Source organism: Maylandia zebra, linkage group LG12, assembly GCF_041146795.1.
Source record: "Maylandia zebra isolate NMK-2024a linkage group LG12, Mzebra_GT3a, whole genome shotgun sequence".
In the NCBI taxonomy this organism is placed as follows: Eukaryota; Metazoa; Chordata; class Actinopteri; order Cichliformes; family Cichlidae; genus Maylandia; species Maylandia zebra.
This window is the reverse complement of record NC_135178.1, coordinates 1,816,586-1,835,088: the sequence shown is the minus strand read 5'-3', so window position 1 is coordinate 1,835,088 and position 18,503 is coordinate 1,816,586. Positions and strand designations below refer to the sequence as shown.

Sequence of the window (18,503 nt, the reverse complement as noted above, 5' to 3'; positions counted from 1 at the left end):
CTCTGAAGCTCTTTTAAACTTTCCACTCGTTTTCAGTCCAACACTTGTATCTTTCAGGACGTTATTACTGACAGACTGTAAATTAATTGCTTTAAGAAAATAAGAGGTGGGTGGCTGCAACCAGCAACATTGTTATTGGATGACCCCAAGTGGTTATCGCGTCCAATATGGCGGACAGCTCTTGAACGACACACGCATGACGTCATGTGTAAAACCTCTATAGCAACCACGGCAGTTTGTCTTGAAACGAACTGTAATCATCGCATTTCAACTTCCTTCTCAAAAAAGAACACATCTAAACATTTGGACTTTTTTCTCAGGATGACCTGATCTGTACATTTGTATTTATTACTTATTAGCATCTAAACACACGTACGTCTTCACTTGGTCCAGTTTACTGGTGAATTCCTCACAGTCACTTTGAAACTGTTGTGGTTTTGGAAAGTAAAGCTCGACCTTCTCTCAGCATCCTGCTCATGAGGACCCGGCGCGCCCGTTTCACAGCAAGTCAGTCAGTAGAATCAAACCTGAAATCAGCCTCATGAGAACTACTAATAATGTCAGAAAGCACTTTGGGAGAAATTTGAGAGGAGATCTTATTTTAGTTTGACCCACATCTGTTAACGTGGAGCAGGAGGTCATGACCTGCAGACAGCAGGCGACAGAGACGGCGTTGTTTCCTACACTCACTGCTCCAGTCTAAACATCCTTGGGCAGGATACTAATGAAATCAAAATGAAATCAAGGATGTAAATATTTCATTTTATACATAATGAACATAAAATAATGGACCCCCTCCCCCACACCGTATGTGAGATACATGCAGATAAATATGTGCAGTAATTACAACAGAGCGTTCAGTGGACATGAAGAGATGAGCTTTATTATCTTGTTTAGCAGATGACAGAAGCACTGGAAGATAATATACTTTCACTCCTGAAATAAATAGTAATTAAGACCACAAGGATTATTCATTAGCGAGTATCACAACAAAGTAAAAGGAGCAGGTTGAACCTCTAAAACAAACATTTCTGCATAGATAGTCTTGGATCAAAGCTCGTGTCAGCAGCTGAGCGCACAGCCTGATACGATATCACCACCTATCATCCTCCTTAGCACACGGCAGAGTGCGTGACAGAGGAAAAGCTTTGAGATAATTAATGCTGTGATTATGTACAGTGTTTAGAGGTGATCACACACACACACACACACGCACGCACACACACACACACACACACACACACACACACCCTTTAAAAAAGTAACAATGTGTCCAAGGGCAGAGTTATGAAACATCAGCTGTGTAAATTGAAGCTATTTGGCCTCCGTGTGTTGACACAAAGGTTTATGGTTGCTATGGTGACCATAAACTATGACAATACTGGATAGACAAGAAAAATAAGATCAAACTGCAACGTTTACAAAAGGAAAACAGAAACCAGGTTTGACAGACACACGTTGAGGATTAGTCCCTTCACAATAAAAGACGAGGCATAGTAGCATGAATCATCACTCCCAGGAGCTGCTGAAGTAGTGTTACTGACTCTTCCTTTAAACAGGTGCATTGTGTTACTTCCTTCTATGTAGCAGAGCTCTGTCAGTCAGTGCAAGCAGCTGTTTCCTAAAGCGTTGCAAACATGAGCGTGTACGCCAAAAGTTTGCGTCCGTTTGCGAGCTGTGGTTCTGACAATGATTACGTGTTAGAGTAACAGTAACTCTTGTTATACATTAAAAAGACATAAAAACTTTGATGGACAAAAGAAGAAGAAGAATGTGTTATACTTGGTCAACGTGTCAGTGAAAAGTGGCGAGCCTTTAACTCGCTGTCACCAGGTAGATGTTAAAAAGCAAACGTAGCTGCTGGTCAAGCTCACACTCACACTACAAATCAGGCAGCTTCTGTAAATGCTTCAGATGTAAATGTCACTCTCATCCTTTCTGCTTCACACAAACCTGTATTTTCATAAATAACATAAAAGAAATAAAGTTCAGCCCGAGGAGAAACGACATCGACGGAGTGGAAGGTACCGATGACAAACCTGAACATCTGTAGCAGTCGTGTGTTTACATGGGCATTTAGCTTTTTGATTTCATTCATGTTAAAAGTTCGAATGCTATCAAACAAAAACCATCACATACACTGTGTAATTCTGTGAAACCTGGCCTCCTGCAGGTGTGAGTACGTGTGAGACTGTACCTGTCCACTTCCTTCAGTCAGAATACTTTCAGGAAATGCCTTTAAAAAGTCTTTAGGACAAGTTAAAGTTCATCGGAGCTTTAAAACTGTTTCAAATGAGGCACTGATGCGAAAATAACAACGGGGAAAAAATAGTTAATACCAATATTTTGGTCTAGATCAGGGGGTCAAACTGAAACGAGCGGAGAGCCGCTGCTGGCGCTGTCGTCTCACACGTTAGTGTTCAGCTAGGACAAAACAAACAAACAAACAAACAAATATTTCCTAAAATGTTTCGTTTGTTTTTTAAATTTCAGATCTTGTATCAGACAAAACTGCAAACTTAGCTGAAGCCTTCCAAACACACTGGTCCTCTGTGTGCGCGCACGTTGTGTTTGTATAGAACAGAATAAATAAGTGCACACAGTGTGCGACTGTCACCGACAGCCTCAGCAGGTTTGTGCTCTCTGCTCGTGTCGTCTTCATAGTCAGTCATGTTGTGCTTTTGATGCTTCTTCTCAGTATGCGGGCCGCTGCGGCCCCGGACCGCGAGTTTGAGCCCCTGGTGTAGACCGACTACCCTCGCTAAACAAAACTACACCAATCATTTTAAAAGTGCTGTTTAATTTTCACTTGTTGCAGTTTCTAGCTGTAACAAATCAAAGTGTTGTAACAGCAGCAGCAGCAGGAGCACCGGTGAATGTTCTGCTACAGATCGACAAACGTCCAAAGTCAAACATCAGGACCAATAAATGTTCATTGCTGCTCAGGTTGGAGGAGAGTTTGTGATGACCTCTGAACACAAATCAAACTTCTCTACAAGCGACTGGCTTTTTGGTTTCCTGTTACTCTAACTTTGCATCAGCTACAAAGAGAGCTGCTGACCAGTGAAGTTAAAGGGTAGAAAATCAACCGCGAGTAGTAACATGTGTAACACGTGTTACCACCTTCAGAATGGAAATCCAGAGTCAGGAGCTGTGCTTTAACCTGCTGTTACAGCTGACGCTCAGGTCAGTATTACCCGACGACTGAGGGAGGTCTAATATAAAGTAGAGCTAAGACGGAAAAGTGATGCAGTGATGATCTGATACAAGAAGAGTTTCTACAAGTCGTTAACCTGCAGCAGGCCAAAGCAAGCCTGAAGGTTCTGCAGCTTCATACCTGCTCAAGTCACTGCTTACTGTTTGCTTCACATACGTCTCTGTTTATGTGTCTATTAAAGACCGTTTCACCAGACTTCATGCTTATACAGGCTGAAAGCCGAAGCCCAGGCGAGGTGCCAGAGTCCAGTTCAGCACCAGGACACTTCAATATGCCGGAAAGTATTTTTGGACTTTAGTCCAATGATGCCACAAACTCGTGCCTACACAGAACCTTACACGTGTATAAAGTGGTTACGCTGTGTAAGTGACTGATTCCAATCAGAAAAGATTTATATTTGTTTGTTAAATATATATAGAAGCAGGGAAAGAAGATATGCACATGAAACCTCACACACATACAAACAACTAGAAATCTGAGGTACCTGAGGTATTGAAACACCTGAAGATAACAGTGAGCCAACAGGTGGTATGAGGGCTGATTTCCATTCTGAAGGGATACTGGCTCAGAGGATCCAGATGTTTCTGAGAAGGAACATCCAGTCCTCTCCTATTAATTGTTAGGAAACAGATTCCAAGTCCGCTGCTCAATGCCCGCTTTTCTAAACTCATCACTGGCTTTGAAGTACTGGTTGTTTAAGTCTGCACTATGTGTAGGCAAGCTGATCCTAACTCTTTGTCTGTAGGCAGCTTCAGTGTGGGGAAAGGAGGAGGTCAGCATCTCTCTCAGGACTGCAGCCCAATGACCGTATCCAACCACTTCCTGTAGGCCAGGGCAAAGTGTCTCTGCTCGGTGTTACAGCAGCCGCCCAAAACACTGCTTACAAAGCTGAGTTCAGTTGGCAGGGTGGGGGGGCAAGGCAGCAGGACGCCTCTCTTCAGTCTCTTACTATTGTGGGGGTCTGGCAGGAACAGCCCATCTACTTCCATAGGTTCACCAGCGTGCTTCTGTCCGTTCACACCGTGGCCTGCACAGCTCTGAGAGCTGATCTCTGGCACTCCTGGGTCTGGATCCGTCACATGGTTCAACTTGCAGTCGGATCCTCTGCTGTAGGAATGCTGATGCTCCCTCACCCACTGGTCCCACAAGTAAAAGACATGCCGCCTGAGAGACACGGGGGGTATATCAATATCATTATTACAAACGCTGAACATGTCTGTGCACAACGTATTTGTATAGGCTCAGGGATAAACAGCCCCAGAATGTGAAAATGTTTTAATGCAAAAGAAATATTTAAATGATTTATCAGGACAATTAATTTTTTTACTTGTTTCTCACAAACGATGTTTGCAATCAGCGACAACCTGCCACCGACTGTGCAGCAGGAACAGACAACACATTGGTTTTACCCGCCTTCCTCGTTTAAATATGACGTCTGTGTCCATTCTGCAGTCGCTGTGAACCAACAGTCTCTCACCTGTGACTCCAGAGTGTTTCATGTCCAGGGAAGGACTGGATCAGATCTGAGCAAAGGTCCATCTCCTGGTGGAAGAGCTGAAGGACTGTAGTGAAGTCAGCGCGGCCGTCTTCCTCGCCGCCCGCCTCTTGTCCTGAAGGCTCTCCGTTACTGTGAGAGCGGCTGTGTGGGCGGCTGCCCTCTGGGACTGTGCTGCACCCACGCTGGGGTGAACAGCTGGTGGAGGTGCGAGCTGGCCTCTTGCAGATTTCAGCTATTAGCTCCTTAAGGAGGAACTGGCGGTAGTGGAAGCCACTGTGGTCAGAGACATGCATGGACACCCAGAGGCGCATAGAGGACAGCTCGTCGTGGAACACCTGCCAGAATCACGACGACAAAGGTACGTGTGAAGGAGCAGAAGCTGAACATCAACAAACCAACTGAGAGATTCTCACTTCATTTATTAGCTAATCAATAAAGTTGAACGTGGGGGGCCTTGAATGGCCGTTCAACAGCTCGCAGAAAGAACAAGACAATAAGAAAATTTCAAGAAATACGTCTCTATAAGCCATGTGGTCGGGTCTGTCATTCCCCAATTCTGGGTGTCGGCACCGCTGTCAACGATGCGCGACAGACCCGACTAGGGCTGTTCGATATAAGGATATATATCGGGTGACGATATAAAAACGTCTGTCGTTTCATTTTACGCTGTCGTTTGTTTCGTGGTGTCGCAAAATAAACTGTTTACAGCCATATTTGTTCATGGTTCTGATGTCACTGTAGTGGTTATATTAATAAAGTTCTCTCTTTCTCTTATATTTAATAGAACCACACTACAGACGGACAAGCGCCTGTTTTTATGCACGACGGTAACACCACCGCCTGTCCGCATGTTTATGTTCCACATAAACTTTTCACAATAAAGCTCAAGATCCTGCTGAGACTTTTCAAAATAAACTGAATCACGTGAAAGATGCAGATTATTTACGGATGAGAAGCAAAAAAGAGCCGCCAGGTGCTAAAAAATAAAGCTTAGACTCAAACATTAGAACAGGCTTTTCCCCGCAGCACGCCGTGTAATAAATACTCACAAAGAAAACGGCGCCGTTACAACTTATGTCTAAAAATGTATCGTTTCATACATCGTTAAAACACTCGACTCCAGCTACACGACGCGCAGCTGGAAACACTTCATGCAAGTCGAGATTCACAGAATTTACAGAAAATGTTACATTGTTGCGATTTATATCGTTACCAGGACGATAGATGTCTTATATCGGGATATGAGATTTTGGTCATATCGCTCTAGACCCGCCCACATGTTCACACTTTTCAGTCCACTTCTTTATTGCGGTTGTCGACGTACGCACGCCGCTGCAGCTTTTCAGTGGGCGTGCATATTATTAACGTAACTGCTGCAAAAACACTTATGTTATGTTAAATGTTCGTTCCGCGTGACTTTTCTCCCAGGTAACTTGCGCACCACACTTTGAGAACCACTGGTTTAAAGACAGAAACCTCCCTTACTCATGTAGTTACACAGAGTTCCTCTGTGATGACTGTGCCAGCTGATTTCAACCATGAGTGCTACATGACATCCAGCTGGGATCATTTTGATTCATTTAAATTTCTTAGCGAGTGTTTATTTAGTTACACCACATTATTTGCACAGCAGCTCCACTTTTATACGGCCAGGCATCAGTAATATAACTACATTAAATAAAAAGAGAGAACATGTGTGATGAGGGAAGAAAATATTCTAATTACTGCTGAAAAGCTAAATGAGTAACTGAAATGCTACCTTGACATTGCCCCTGGCCATGTGCTGCAGCACCCAGATGCGGTGTGACCAGGCATTGTAGTTGCTGGGATAGCGGCCGGCTGCGTCAGAGCACACCTTCATCTCTTGGCGGAGCGTCCTGGCCAAGCGGTCACCGAGCTGCTCGTTTCTCTCAGCGTCAGCCTGCACTGCTTCAGCCTGCTGCTGATTCTTATTGTGGTCCAAAGTAGAGACCTGATTCAGGACCTGCTGCAGCACCCAGCGTCTGCAGGAAGACACCAGCCGCTGGGTTACAAAGCTTCACTCACTCTGTACACCGTTACTGCTTTTACAGGAAGAACAGCATCCCACATGAGCCTCGGTGCTCGTTGTAAGCCTTAGAACATCGTTGTTGTTTTTCAGCGGGATTAAAACACCTTTCTCCACCTAGCAATGATCTCAGGAAATCTATCACCAGTCATTTACATCGACAAGGTCTGAATGCAGCTGCCCTCAGCTCCCGGAGCCAAAATATTCCCTGTTCAGCCTACAGTGTTTAGCACAAACAGTGCTACTGTTAGAAAACTGTTGAAAATAAAGTGTAGTCTAAGAGGAGTTTGAATAGCTCCCCACACAAAGAAAGCAGCTCGGAACATCTGAGTGTTTACAGCAGGAGAAGCGTAAGCGGCTTTACCGATGAATCCAGGTCTCTGGGCTCTTGGGAAATTTGGTCAAAGCCAGCTTGCCCAGGTAGAGGTCCTTCTCTGGGTTAAGGACTCCACACTGCAGTAACTCCTTCCTGCAATAACAAGAAAGCACGATGACAGTAAATCCATCAATATAAAGACTATCACCCACAGATTCAGTTAGAGCACATGCATGCTGTGATCTCTTATCAAAGATGGTTTCTGACACTCTGCAGAGCAACGTCCACATTTTGTCTCCATCATTCGTTTTATCTTTTAGGTCATTTCGAGGGGACGACTCTGATCGTGCTTTAATTCTGACTCTTCTAAAAAGCAGGATGTGCTTAAGTAAGACCATCCGTGACATCCCATAATGGACATGATCTAATGCCTGTGAATAAATATAAAAATGGTAACTGTTGCACCAGACTTTGATGAGCTGCAAACAGGAAAATGATTTTTGTTCACGTTTGGTTTAAATGAGTTGAACAAACTACAAATGTGTCTCTGTTACAAACAGATGGTCACACGGTCGGTGTTGATCTGAAAGTCTGACACATGAAACTCTGGAGTTTGTTTCTATCCTGGAAAACTATAAAGAGATGACAGGAAACAGGAGAGTGAAGGCATGCAGCAGTTTCAAACCCAGGCACCAGGTTAGGCCTGCACCCCGTTTAACCAGTATACTGATAATGGTCACATAGTAACTGGACTGGTACTCTAGAGCCTTTCTACTCAGATGAGCACTCAGCGCACTTTGTACTGCGAGTCACACTGACCCATTACACAAAGACGCACACACATCACTCATCTATTCTTAACTTCTTTATGAAAGCCACAGTCCATCCATACACATATCCAAATATGCTCCATCCATGTACTCCGATGGATGCGTCGGTGGGTTGGGCATCTCGCCCAGGGTTACCTCGATGCTGACTGGACGAGTCAGGAACCAATCTGCTGACCTTCTGATTCGTCGACACACCACAGCCGCCCCAATCACACACAAATGTATCACAGTTGAACTGTTAAAAGCATTAGCTTTGTTATGTGTGCTGACAGATCCTTACATCCTGACACTATTCATTATTAGTATTAGTGGTACGGACACAGTGGGATAACGCAGCAGTCAGGAGGATGCCAAACTGCCAGGATTGTCTGAGGAAAGAAAGTGACTGGACTCTCTAAACAAAGAAGCTTCTTCAGTTCTAAAACCAGGCGGTGGAGAGTCCCAGTATTTAATCCCTAGTGGGGATTGTTCCTTTTGAGGGTCGTTGGAACACTATTGATGATGTGCCTCGGTGTGAAAGAAGGTGTGCGTCATTATCACTGCCTCACCCCAATTTGTGACCCACTGAGCTCAGCTGACAGACGACGTGAGTGGGGTCTGGTTTCACCTGAGACCTCTGCTGTTAGCTAATGTTACCTGACATCAAGAAAACCTTCCTGTGTGACAGGCAGGGAAAAGATGAAAGGAAAGCATCGCTCTCACTATAACCACGTTTATCAGAACATTCATCCTGTACCTGACATTCCACGCAGTGGTGAAGTCTGGGTTCAGCAGCAGCAGAGTGCAGGTGATGTCCACTAAAGCTGGGACAGAAGGAAACACAGGATGTTGCTTCACTTTGATGTGGAAAAAACAGGAGCATAAAACACGTTTAAAACTAAGCCGGACAAAACAAGGAGGTCATTAACTGACCATGACTGGAAGCTCAAACCTTTATCAGCTTTAAAATAAATGCATTAAATAAACAAAACAAATGTTACAGACTACTTTTACTCCACCTCTGGGATCGCTTTTGTTATCGAGCTACCTTCTCTGTCCAGCCAGTGCTTGCGTTGGCGGTACAGCAGCAGCTTGTTGTGGACGTACGGCAGCAGGAATTTAACACACCAGCTTTCCACACCAAGCTTGTTCTCCACCAGCACTATGGGACTGCGGTTGTAGCGAGCCTCTGGACACGGGATCACACCGATCTCATCACTGAGGGAGCAGAGAGTGACAATGAGGGTGAACAAGGGAAAACGTTACAGTAACCAACCAGTCGAAAATTAGGAAAGACCACAATTAGATTACCACCATATCAACCAGTGGACCAAGCAGCAGTACCCAAAGTAATGAGCAAACAAAAAAACCTTTAATGAACTTAATCTGCTGAAATTTGACTTTTCAAAAATGTAGAAAAACAAAAGTTGGAGCTGAAGCTCATCAAACTGAAGCAGTGCTGAAATAAACGCAGTACGACAGAAACATGGCAACCTGCCACACAAGGTCATGTTGCAGTACATCAGCTGAAGCTTCGACAGCCCAATCACATCTCCCAGCTTACATGTAACATGTGGTTAGTGCTGTGAGATCTACAGAGCTGTCACCGTGCAGCGGCTTGTTTGGGATCCATCTCTGTTATAACAAACAATAACATACTGCTGGGACAACATAGCAATCAATACATCACAGATATCTGACACAAGGTCAAATTCAGGTAAGTTATTAGATGATTAATGATGTAACGATGGATCCTGTACACATCTGTAGCCGTTTAGAGTCGTCCATTTAAAACACACTGGATAGTTCACTTTGTCACTTCCAAGAAATGATCTCATGTTTTCTTTCAAGTTGCTTATTTCTGATCTTGTACACTTTGGGGGGGTGTTAAACATACTATGTCACCACACTGCCGGCCATGCCTCTCCAGTGTCCTTTGCTCAAAGTTTGTGCATCATTAAACGAACACCGACGTTCATGCTGAGCTGAAGTGTCTCCACAGACACAAACTACAGTTCACGTTCATCAGCAGTCTGAATTTTAACACGGTTATGTAGTATTACTAAGTCCTCGCTCCACCTTCCAGAATTATTTTTATTTCTGGAAGCATGAAACCAGAGTGGCTCGCAGGTTTCAAAGCTGGGCAGAAAATAAAGGGTGTGATTTCAGAAGCACCCATATTTGAATTTCTGTGGTTCATCAATCATATCCAAGACTTTTGGATGGGACATTAACTGTTCAAGATTTTTTTTCTTTTTAGAATCAGTAATGCAAAAATCCATTTAGTTCCACGTGTGTCGTTTCGTAGTTTTGATGTTTTCAGCGGCCGCAGTGATGCGGACGCTGCACCGGTCCGTCGTGGTGAAGAGGGAGCTGAGTGTAAAAGAGAAGCTCTCAATTTACCGGTCGAACTACGTCCCTACCCTCACCTATGGCCACGAGCTGTGGGTAGTGATGGAAAGAATGAGATCGTGAATACAAGCGGCAGAAATGAGCTTCCTCCGAAGGGTGGCTGGCCTCTCCCTTAGAGATAGGGTGAGAAGTTCAGCCATCCGGGAGGGGCTCAGAGTAGAGCAGCTGCTGCTCCACATCGAAAGGAGCCAGCTGAGGTGGTTTGGGCGTCTGACAAGGATGCCCCCTGGGCGCCTCCTGGGTGAGGTGTTCTGGGCATGTCCCACCGGGAGGAGGCCCCGGGGCAGACCCAGGACACGCTGGAGAGATTATATCTCTCGGCTGGCCTGGGAACGCCTTGGTATTCCCCCGGATAAGCTGGAGGAGGTGGCTGGGGAGAGGGTGGTGTGGGCTTCTGTGCTTAGGCTGCTGCGACCCGGCCCCGGATAAAGCACAAGAAGATGGATGGATGGACGAAACAAAGAAAGACCTTAAAATTTTCAGAGAATTTTAATTTATAGAGCTGAATAGGTTCTCTGCAGTAATCTCAGAAAGTCTCTGAAAATGTCATAAAACTGTCTAAACCCGTAAAAAGAGAAAATCCTAGTAATACCTTAGTAGATCAAGGTCTTGGGACCTGTTTAAAGTTTGAATTCCATCTCTAGGTCAAAGTATGCTGAACTAGTTAAGCTTCAAAATACTGGAGGTGTGAAGAGCATGTGAAGAAGATATTCTCCATTTATTTGGATGGAAAATATATATAAGTACAAAAGTTACACAAAAGTAAAAACAGTAATGTCTTGATGCACGTGCAATCATCCAAGTAAATCAATCTCCAAAGGTTGATTCTGTTCACCTGGACGTAGCGTTTTGTGGGAGAAACGTTTCGTCATCATCAGGTGACGTCTTCAGTCTCAGCTGACTGCAGGTTTCAACCTTATAAACAGGACGTTTGCATAATGACTGAAACCAGCCCTGAAGGAACAATGGGCTGGGAGGGCAGTTGCGTCATCATTATTATTCACATGACCATTGATCAACAACCACCGATCAAAGCTCATTGATCAATGTCCATGAGTCCCATTCACAGAGAGGTGTGGAATGGCTGCAATCACAGCATGTAAGATGGTGACAGATGTACCCTTAGGCCCCTCCTCGATTCCTCAGCATAACCATGTATAATATCCACAACACTTCGTGGCTCAAGAGTTGGGAGTTCACCTTGTAATCGGAAGGTTGCCGGTTCGAGCCCCGGCTTGGACAGTCTTGGTCGTTGTGTCCTTGGGCAAGACGCTTCACCCGTTGCCTACTGGTGGTGGTCAGAGGGCCCGGTGGCGCCAGTGTCCGGCAGCCTCGCCTCTGTCAGTGCGCCCCAGGGTGGCTGTGGCTACAATGTAGCTGCCATCACCAGTGTGTGAATGTGTAAAGCGCTTTGGGGTCCTTAGGGACTAGGAAAGCGCTATACAAATACAGGCCATTTACCATTTACCAAGAAGAGGTTATACACACACAATACGGTAATATTATGTTGAAGCACAGTACGTATCACTCCGCGAGGCTCCGCCTACGATAGCCGTAATGCTCCCACAATCCATCAAGCGGTGCGGCTTCGTAGCTTTGCAAAGTCGTACTGAAACATTTGACAGATTTTCGAGCGCCGTGTACATAAAATGGTTTCGAGGTCAGTAAACACAACCAGAGTTCATACATAAGGCACACGGGATTATAAGGGGCTCTGTCGACTTTCAGACAAATCAAAGGATTGATTTTAAGTGCGCCGTATTTTCACACGGTAATAACGACGGCCCACTAGCATGCTCTACCAAAAATAGTGCTTTGTTGTGTATCTGACGGACGAAAGCTAAACCAGTTCCACACCAGTGAAGCTGCAGCATTTTAACAAACCAGTTCTGGTTCATTGTTTCATTCAACGATCCGCTTTTGCCCTCCTCATTCTGCGTCGCCGCCATGTGCGTATGAAAACAAAGGCACTGCGCGTTTTACCCATATTCTATCGCCATATTTCATTTTCTTATCGATGCCCAACATTATACCGGTATCACCGTGAACAGTATGATATGGCCCAGCCCTACTGCTCACTGCGTACGACTCTGGATACTACAGTACAGTATCCAGAGTCGTACGTAGTGAGGAGGTGAAATTATTAACAAGATAATCGACCTCTGTTGGAGCAGCGTTCAGATAGCTGCTCTGTGTTATGCACAAAAACAACATTGGTGTATTTTATTTATGGAGCATTATTATTTAATAAATTAAACAAATTTGCATCATAGGATTGTTTTCGTTTTTCCTGCAGTATATAAAAATTGGTGTATTTCCAAAATAAAACTATGAAGACACTCAAAATAAATTTCCTGTTGTTGTAAACTATTTTTTGCAACTTTTTTGTATTTAAAGTTTTGAGGGATAAAACTCTTAAATTTCTCCAAGTAGAAATATATGTATTAAAAAAACAAAAACGATTTTCAATTTTTTTGTAGTTTATTGCACTTTTTTGCAATTAATGTAGTTACTATGGACTTAATGCAGACATATTATTAAAATATGGGCTATAACAGTTGTATTGATGTATAGCAACTTGAAATGCTCCCAAAAATGGCACTACAGCATGTAAAAAAAAAAATATAAGCTCTGGCGGACTTGGTTCTATGGTAGGTCTTAAAGGGTTAAATAAATATCGTCAAATAATCGAGATCTCAATTTCAGTGAAAATAATCGTGATTATCATTTTTGCCATAATCGAGCAGCCCTAAGCAGCGGTAACGTTTGCACGTCCTCTCCCGTTAATGCGGCAGGTAAATAATCAACAACAGTGCATATTATGTTAGCGCGATCTGCCTTATTACAAACCTGCCATTACTGTGCATTTAGGTGATCATGATGAGAGACACAGAGTCTGGCTCAGATGCTGGCAGTTCTCGCTGCAGTCTACCGGTAGCGTCTCCTTTCAGGCCGGGATAGACGAACGTCACCGAGCAGTGACTCAGTTTGTGGTCAAAGGTTTGCACCCGTTTGCCACAGCAGATGATTTTCAGTAAGTGAATGTGTTTAATTGTAGGCAGGGACATTACTGGATATTCTTGTGTAATTGCTACAGAATAATTTATGTTATACTTTGTTATTGCTACAGAAGAATATTTATTTTATTATTTTACATTTACAATGTTTTTCCTGGGGACCCTGTGACACCCCATTGAAGAGCCGCAGGCTGTGGATCTCTTAAGATGTCACTGCTGGGTTTCTAAGGCCATGTTACTCCTACATTTCTATCTTGTTCAAAGAGAAGATATAAAACAAAGTTCTAAGCTAATCGACCTTAGTGTTCTCCTTTTTAAAAAGAATCGATAAAGAATCGAATCATTAAACAGAATCGAAAATGGAATCGTGAAAATCGTATCAATACCCATCCCTACTTAAAAGTGAACCAAACACATCCAAACTGAGGGGTTCTTCTTCCCCCAAAGCAGCTGAAAATCTGTGGTTATCACACTAAACTAGAAGCTGCAATGCTTCATCGAGCACATTTTAAAAATCCTTGTCTCAAATTCTGTACTTTGATATCTTATTTAAGCCACATGTCATTTTACACACATTTTCGCAGCATGTCAAAAAGCCACACTTGTTCCTGTTGTCACCATTAAAACCTTTACTGGGAAGAATCAGTGCGAGTCCTTTTAAAACATAGCAAATTCTAAACCAGTGAGTAGTTTTGAAAGCCCTAATTTTTTCCTGTTGGGGATATTGATTAGTGCTCATTAATAAGACAAAAGTATCAGATTACTCGATTAATCGACAGAATAATCATCAGAATATTTGATTGCCAAAATAACTGATAGCTGCAGCCTTAAAGTTCTTAACATACTATCACACAGGATCGAGCTGACATCACGTGCTTCTCATAGCATGCAAATCTTCGGTACCATCATAAACAACTGTTAAGCATCCCAGTTCAGTCACCGGCGAAATAAACAATAACACCATTAATGAATCAACATGATCCGGATGTCGCATTTTCAAAGCTGCATGGCTCAGCTCGCTAAAGTCGTGAAATATCCCGCTGATGCATGTTTTAAGTTATTTAACTGTAAGTAAACAGTAATCCCCACGACATCGTGTCTCACGCACTGAACAGAACAAACAAAACTAAGTGTCTAAATGTGAACTTCATCTAGACAGTTCCGATTCCAGGTAATAGTCCACGCCCATAATTTGAACCCTGAATCAGCCGTGGCCGAGCCTTGGAGCCGCTGCGTGTGAAACAGGCCTGCGGGCCCAGCGCAGTTTGTTCGCAGCCGACTGTACTCACATGCTGGGGTTCTTCTTGAATGCATTCGCGATGTCTTTGACAACTCTCTGGACCAAGACGTCTACCTCCTCCTCCGACTCCGCCATTTTTAGAGCACCGTCTTCTTCTGCTGCTTCTTCTTCTTCCTCGTTGTTTTTATTGGCGGTTAGCAAACAACGAATTGGTGCATTACCGCCGCCAACTGGTGTGGAGTGTTGACCAAATCGCTGATTCCAAACCTGTTCTCGTATTAACTCTTGTGCCCCTCCGATCATTTCTATTGTCCATTAATGCTGTAATTACTGTTCTATTGTGATCATTATTCGTACACCATGATGAGATGTTTCCATTTCCATTCAAATAGAAATGAAGTTCATTGGTTCAGATGAAAGCCTTTTGCATGGGTTGATGTTGTCCTTTCTATTCCAAACTTGGACTAATCTGTATTCTAACTGTTACACACCCTCCTCCCTGAACCTCACCTCTGCATACACTGCTATATCCTCCGACTACAAACAGTTGGTTTGAGACAAGTTTCCTGAATACAGATCATTTCTGGTTTCATGAATCCTTTAAATTCTTGTTCATTTGCGATTAAACGTCGAGCTTTCTTATGATCCTCGCTCCTGATGTCCTGGCTCCCTCCAGTCCTTTGTTAATATGTTTACACCAAAGATCTTCTCTGTTCCTTTGTTTATCATTTTGATAAATGTACTCGAGCTGCACAGTTAATGACAACTAACAACAACATCTTCTCAACTGTAACTGTAGATTCTGTTTTCCCACTGTGCGCCCAGGGTCAGGTTGAATTTGGCTGAACACTCGTCTCTCTCCCTCTCTGCGCTTGCACTGCCCTCACAGCATCAGCAGAATGAGGAGGCCATCCAGCCACCAACCAGTTTATGCCAAACTGCCCTCCCACAGCACCGACTCCTTTTTCTTGGTTGGTAAATATCAAAAAAGGTGCATTACTGCCACCCACTGGTTCGACTATTGAATAAACTCTCGTTCACAAAGACAAACAAATAAACAAAAAACAAAACAAATAAATCAAACTACAGATTTTACTCAAAGCATTTATCTGTCTTTAAAAAAACAAATATGTAAATGTGGCCTGATAGTTTTATTTCTCGTGTTCTTTTAAAATGGATATGACCCAGTTTCACTTTGACATTATTAAGGTTTTTATCAGCTGTCTCATATTTGTGACAGTGCAGGTACACTATGGTGCCGTCTTCTGCAGCGCAGTCACATTTCCCCGTACGTGTTTCCTTCGATTTGAAACAGCTGTGATATCGTCGTCTCCTCTTTCTGTTCCTTTTCTTTCTTCCTCCCACTGCTTTTGGCACCTTTCCTTCATCTTCTGCCTTTTTTAATTCAATTCAATTTTGTTGTTATAGCGCCAACAACAGTTGTCTCAAGGTGTCGTAAGGTGAAGACTCTACACTCGCACCCTTACTACACCTTTAATCTCTGTCCAACTGAAAAACGTTTTGGTGGCTTCATCTGTGAGCTTCTCTTCTGTTATGTGATCATCATAATGTGATGTTATTAAACTGCAGGCCCTGTTATACTGTCTCTGTCTGGCCTGCTGAATGAATGCACAGTAAAGCATATGAAAGTACTGCTGCACCAGCGTTAGAGAAATGATCTGTTTATTATTCACGCTGATTGTAGTTCATACTTTTAACTGTTGTGATTTATTCTGATCTTTAATCATCACAAACATGACGCATCTATAATGAAGCGACTGTGAGTAAAGCCCAGTCCTTTATAGAGCCTGGTTAGGTTTACTGTGTCATCAGGACCTGCTCTTAAATCAAACAGTGTCCACTGCAGGTTACAGTGATGGGGAGCTGAAGCCCATTTTAAAGGAGTGAGAGAATCACTGTTTTGATCAGTGTAACTATTTTTAATGACTGTTGTTGCAAATGATCCACATTTTTGTGTTCACCTGTCTGTACTGAATATTATTATGTGATGTATATGTTGTGATGATTTTAATCTCAGTGAGGATTTTACCTGGATAAAGGACAATGAAAAAAACAAATGCTCCACATTGTTGGTTGACCCTGCCATCCAAAAGAAAAACAATGATAAGATACGAAGTGCGACGTGAGCTGTGAAGTTCTTATTTTATAAATACAGAAAAGGTTTACAGTAGACATTAACATGCTGTAACAGACCGTTCTTAATGTTGTTTGTGGTTTTAAAAAGTGTGTTTTGTCTCAGGTCTTTGATTAAACACTACAGACTGTTTTTAGTGCAGACAGCAGAAAAGAAACGAAAAACATGAACAGAACTGCACAGCAGTATATTGGCAAACTTGGAGTTTTTTTAGTATTACACTCCTATAAACATAAAGACTGTAAAGATATTATATTTTTCATGTTCAGATATTATTTTAAATTTGATATTTTTTTATTTGTGGGGGTAATTTATTTAATCCTAGAATGCAATTAATGTAGATCTCCCTCCATCTCTTCTTTGTCCCAGCTGCTGAATGGATCGTGTGTGTTGAACTTCAGACTTTCACAGACTTGGATCTTGTAGTAGAAACAATGAGCTTTGTCAATTTTGTTAACACTGAAGGACTAATTAGAACAGAGAGAGGTTTCATTTTGAATTTGTTAAAATAAAGCAGGTACTATTTTCCCTTTATTGCGTTTATGCTCGTTGTCTTTCATTTTCAGAATTACCACGGGCTTAACCTGGTTAAAGGAAACACACTTTTGTTACACACACTGCTGTCCATGCATTGCCCTGCAGAGTTTTATGTGATAATTAAAATGTTCAGATCAGTCAGAGTGGACACTAAACTGTGTTTAATTTGCAAGCTTGCTGATAGAAACGAGGGTCATGAGTTCCACCTCCTGCATGCTTTCCCTGGGTGCCAACAGTCTCCTCATATATGTTCACACTGGACACTGTGAAGACTCCACTTCCTCCACAATGAATACAGTTCATTTGTAAAAACTACACAACTACAACTACACAACTCATTCAGATAAGAATATTGATCTTTCTTTTCATGAAAACTAAAAAAGGAAGTCACATGTTTCTATTGGTGAAACACAAGCGCTCGCTTTGCAAGGCTGGAATAAACCAGACATATTACAGCTTTATGTGCAGTTCAGCATTATGAACGGATTGAAGATCTCACAGACCACCACAGACCAGACTGTGACAGCTGCTGCACACCACATCTGTTCATCATTCCCGCCTCACCACTAGGTGGTGATGTGGTGACAGCTTATCTCATTTCTTTGCCCAAGTGCCCCAGACCTATGGCTTCAGGTCTAACAGTATCACAACATCCATCCATCCATCCATCTTCATCCGCTTTGTCCGGGGCCGGGTCGCGGGGGCAGCAGCCTAAGCAAAGAGGCCCAGACCTCCCTCTCCCCAGCCACCTCCTCCAGCTTATCCGGGGGAATACCAAGGCGTTCCCAGGCCAGCCGAGAGATATAATCTCTCCAGCGTGTCCTGGGTCTGCCCCGGGGCCTCCTCCCGGTGGGACATGCCTGGAGCACCTCACCCAGGAGGCGCCCAGGGGGCATCCTTGTCAGATGCCCGAACCACCTCAGCTGGCTCCTTTCGATGTGGAGCAGCAGCGGCTCTACTCTGAGCCCCTCCCGGATGGCCGAACTTCTCACCCTATCTCTAAGGGAGAGGCCAGCCACCCTTCGGAGGAAGCTCATTTCTGCCGCTTGTATCCGCGATCTCGTTCTTTCGGTCACTACCCACAGCTCGTGGCCATAGGTGAGGGTAGGGACGTAGATCGACCGGTAAATTGAGAGCTTCGCTTTTACACTCAGCTCCCTCTTCACCACGACGGACCGGTGCAGCGTCCGCATTGCTGCAGCTGCAGCCCCAATCCGTCTGTCGATCTCCGGCTCCCTTCTCCCATCACTCGCGA

General features: G+C 43.6%; 1 protein-coding gene across 1 annotated transcript; it reads right to left on the bottom strand.

The window, feature by feature from the left end:
- Nucleotides 1-856: 856 nt before the first annotated feature.
- On the bottom strand, nt 857-14,756 carry ptar1 (protein prenyltransferase alpha subunit repeat containing 1). Its single transcript, XM_023152109.3, has 7 exons — nt 14,606-14,756; nt 8,936-9,105; nt 8,645-8,711; nt 7,127-7,231; nt 6,475-6,718; nt 4,695-5,050; nt 857-4,381 (listed from the first exon to the last, which is right to left on the bottom strand). Exons 1-7 carry the CDS (start codon nt 14,689-14,691, stop codon nt 4,003-4,005), a joined length of 1,407 nt encoding a protein of 468 aa, XP_023007877.3. The 5' UTR covers nt 14,692-14,756; the 3' UTR covers nt 857-4,002.
- Nucleotides 14,757-18,503: the final 3,747 nt, after the last annotated feature.